Below are 4,437 nucleotides of genomic sequence, written 5' to 3' on the forward strand. Positions count from 1 at the left end.
ACGCAGAAAAGTTGTCGAGGTATTCGTACGTATCAATGGGGTACGTATCAATGGGGTAAACGTTCTCTTAGGCTACTTGAGAGACCGTAGACACTTCCAATCTAACCTTACTTACGGAGTTTCCCGGAAATTAAAATTGTAGTCGTTGCCTCCCCAGTATTTGTTGGTATCGAACAAGGGCTTAAACTCAAGCTTTACCGCTGGAAGTCAGCGTGATTGCCTTTGTCGTTAAATAAATTTTGAGTTATCTAATGGACATCATGTATTTCCTACCAAAATGTTATGACGAATCAATCAAAATTCCTGTTCATTCTGAAGGAATCGAAAAAATGAATAGCAAAAAGATCGAAAGCAAGGAATTTCGATTTCAATACTTCCACTTCGCATTTCTCACTTTCATTTTCGTTTTCTCAGTTTTCACTCTCGCGCTGTATTTACAAACAAATGCAAGTCGTCTTTGAAATGGATTCCGATTTTATGTGTTGATTTTTATAAAGCAAATATTTATTCCATTGATCATGCCTGAATTCAGCAAATCTACCCAAATAACATTGGCTGTTGCAATTCCGGCAGGTGCTATCATTGCATACTGGCTTTATTTGAAGTGGACCTCAGGTAAGTAGTAGAGTAGAGTCAAGAGTTTTTTATTCTGCAAGTGGAAGGAAGTGGAAGCTGCTGTTTTAGTTTTCACCGTGCGGTGATTGATAATAGAATATCTTGGTAGGCTATTTTCACCGTACGGTGATAATAGTGTGGTAATCGATTTTCACCTTATGGTGAATCCGGTGATATCTTGGTAGCTATTTTCACTCTACGCACAGTGATAGTGATAATAATAGTAGGCTATTTTAACTATTTTCACTGTACAGTGAAAGTTGCAGTTGAACACTTTCATCTGTATATAAATTAAATATCGTTGGATAACTCCGAAATCGGGAGGCCTTCCATAGCCATAAGCTCCTCATTCTAAGAGAAACAACCCTTGCAAGTATTCCTTTATAATGTAGTGTTTTTATGCACCTCCTTTGACGGTGTATCTTAATCTTAACGGATCGTTTTTATACACCTCCGACACGCATGCGCATGCCACCCAATTTCATCAGCGATATTGTGTTACTGTACTTTGACATGGCGAAAAAAAAAAAGTTACATTGTGACATCTGTAGAATGTTTATGTTAATAAATTTATTTAAAAATAATCATAATTTAAAAAATCGAAATATAAAATCAGAAAATAGTAGTTGCATTGAAGGTAAAATAATGTTTTAGAAAGACTTTATTAAATGTGATGAACAGTCAGGTGGCTCCGTAGCGCAGTGGACAAGCTGTCAGACTCTAACCTTGAAAGTACCGGGTTCGATTCCCATTGTAGTTTTTTTTTGTTTTTTTAATTTACTTTATTTTTGTTTGCTTTCTTTTCTTTTTTTTTTTTTCAAAAACTTTTTATCATGTTTTTAAAAAACTTTGATTTTATCGAAAATTATTTATTTATTTGAGATCAGTATTTGTGTGCCATGTTTCTTTTTACTTTTGGTTTTTAAAATTATTGTTAATATTCTTTAATTTATTATCATTGTATAAACGTATATCGGTAATCACTAAGCAGCGTGCTAAGCTACAATCTAAAACTATTTAAACCTCATGGACGTATGCAGCAGCAACATTTTCATTAATTTACCATCACCGCCAATGGAGGTGCATAAAAACGGTGCGTCTTTTTGCATAAAACCGCCACCATTCCTTTAACTAACCCTAAGAAAATATTAGGAACTAATCCTAATAGTAATAGTCAGGAAAAATAACATATGAGGGTCTTTACTTGGACCTGTAACTGACCCTAATAGAAAAAATTAAAACACCAAAAACCCCAAGACTAGGACTGCTTTGCAATACCTTTCAATATTTCAACGACAAAATGGGGTAGGCCTTCCGAAAGCTTTTCGTGCTAAAGGAAACTCTCAATTCTAAAAACTTTGAGATTGTGCAGAATTATTAAGAAAAGTTGCCAGTTACTGTTAGGCAAAATTACAATTTTTTATGACAAAAACTTTTAACAGCTAGGTAGTCTTAATTTGCATCTGAGTACAATGAGAAAATCTTTAAACTCTAAGTATGAAATTCCTGTTATTTTGTAATGTTTAGCATTTTCACCTTTAAATCCATTTGTAGATTCTGTTTCAACCCAATGGGTTACATTTTCATTCCTTACATGCATTCTCTCTATCTCTATCTCTCTCTCTCATTCTCTCTCTCTATCTCTCTCTATCTCTATCTCTCTCTCTCTCTCTCTCTCTCTCTCTCTCACTCTCTTTCTTTTTAAACACAGATGAAGACTACGACTATGACAAACGGAAAGTAGCCACCAGCCATAGCGTCCGAATCAAAGTACTCGTACCCCACAAAGCAGTTGGAATTGTCATTGGCAAAGGAGGAGCTACAATCAAAAAGGTTGCTATATAATTATTACTAAGGGTAATTGTGTATTGATTGAATTATTGAATTGATTTTGGAAAAAAAAACAACTAAATAGTTATACAGAATTAAATTTTTGTTTAATTTTTTTTAATTTGTTTGATAATTTATTTATTACTTTTTTTTTTAATAATCTATTTATTGTACAATATATTGGATGCTAAAAGAAGAAAAAAAATGGAAAAGTTTAGGATCCTCTTGCCACTAGATTTTACCACAATAAAATCCATTTATTGAAATTTCTGTAGACAATTTTTCAGGACAATGTGTTGAATTATGTCAACTCTACAATTGTTTTTCACCGCATACGATATACGTGACATATCGGAGATTTGGGACATAATTCACAAATTTTGTTATCATCTATCGACCTCCCATTTTGCCTTATGACTATCATGATCCAATTCATTTTCTAATTTTGTGGAAAAAGATTCAATCCTTTTTCATTTTGAAATCATAAATAATAAGCACAATGTTTGAATCGTCAGCATAAAAGATAATAAATCAACCTCCTAAGAAATTCATAAATAACAATGTGAAATTGAATGTAAGCTTCAATTCAATTACGAAGACAGATAAAATGAACTTTTCGCATTTCCCCTTTATCAACAAACAGGATGAATGAAACACTCTACAGATGGATGAGATAATGTGGTTGTGGCATTGTTAACACGTGTCATGTCTCGTCTTGCGTGCTAAGTGTTGCTGTTGGCTAGGGACCCCTTGTAAAGCGCTTTGAGCACTTTTAGTGGATATTGTGCTTTATAAAAGCTCATTGTTTTTTAATTGTTGTTTTAAAGAAAAAGAAAGACTTGATAACGTCAGACGATAACAGTTCTGTTGATTTCTCTTATATATCACTTGACTCAGGTACAGGCGGAGACTGGGGCTCGTCTCAACTTCAACGATCGGTCGACGGAGAATGATGGCAAACCAAGGGTGTTGATGATCAGTGGGACCCCAGAAATGGCACAGAGGGCAGAGGTCATGGTCTATCAGATCATTGCTGAAATTCCTGAAGTGCTGAAAGAGAAGATTCAAGTCCCCCACGACTGTATCGGAAGAATTATTGGTAAATACGACTGGCCAGTTGCCAGGGATGTCAAATGTCCAGTTTGATTTTGTCCAGCTTTTTCAGTATTCAGTGCGGCTATGTGGTCTTGCGGTATGACGCTTTCGGATCGGAAGGTTCTGGGTTTGAGCCTCGCTTTGCGCATAGTTGAGTCCTTGAAAAGGTTCTTTACTCACATTCTCTCACTGTACTCAGGAGGTCTAAAATGAGTACCTGGCCGTTAACAGCGTTGTCTCTGTCTGAAAAAATTATAATATCGCCTAATAGGCGTCCCGTCCTACATGTTAAAAGTTGCTGTTGGCCAGGAAGCTCTTATAAAGCCCTGTGAGCACTTTTAGTGGATATTGCGTTATATAAAAGCTAAATTTTGAAATAAAAAAAAAATTCTGGGTTGGGTTCCTGGCCTCCCATAGTGGGCAGGGAGGTATTTACTATATCTTCTATCACCCTGTATCTGTTTTATGTCGTCTTCTGGTATGACACTTGCTTTCGGATCAGAAGGTCCTAGGTTCGAGCCTCGATCAGCGCATAGTTGAGTCCTTGGAAAATACTTTTTACCCACATTCTCTCACTGTACTCAGGCGTAATATGAGTACAACCACTACCATCTCATCATCATCTCTACCACCACCACTTACCATCCCTACCACCATCTCATCATCATCCCTACCACCACCGCATCGTTATTCTTACCACCACCTCTTACCATCCCTACCACCACCGCATCGTTATTCCTACCACCACCACTTACCATCCCTACCACCACCACTTACCATCCCAACCACCACCACTTACCATCCCTAACACCACCGCATCGTTATTCTTACCACCACCACTACTGCAGGTCAGTTTTTCTCAAGACAGAAATAATATTATTCTGGGTGGGGATCCTG

General features: G+C 36.5%; 1 protein-coding gene across 1 annotated transcript in view; it reads left to right on the top strand.

The window, feature by feature from the left end:
• The first annotated feature begins 377 nt into the window (after nucleotides 1-377).
• The window catches only part of LOC144959191 (tudor and KH domain-containing protein-like), a 28,195-nt gene continuing 24,135 nt past the window's right edge, over nucleotides 378-4,437 (top strand). The window contains exons 1-3 of the mRNA XM_078891735.1: nucleotides 378-615; nucleotides 2,327-2,448; nucleotides 3,343-3,544. Of these exons, the coding sequence (XP_078747861.1) occupies nucleotides 519-615; nucleotides 2,327-2,448; nucleotides 3,343-3,544 (421 nt within the window). The 5' untranslated portion in view covers nucleotides 378-518. The remainder of the gene's footprint in view (nucleotides 616-2,326; nucleotides 2,449-3,342; nucleotides 3,545-4,437) is intronic.

The sequence above is a fragment of the Berghia stephanieae genome, chromosome 13, assembly GCF_034508935.2.
Source record: "Berghia stephanieae isolate SIO BIC M18660-M18661 chromosome 13, UCSD_Bste_1.3, whole genome shotgun sequence".
NCBI classification, from domain to species: domain Eukaryota; kingdom Metazoa; phylum Mollusca; class Gastropoda; order Nudibranchia; family Aeolidiidae; genus Berghia; species Berghia stephanieae.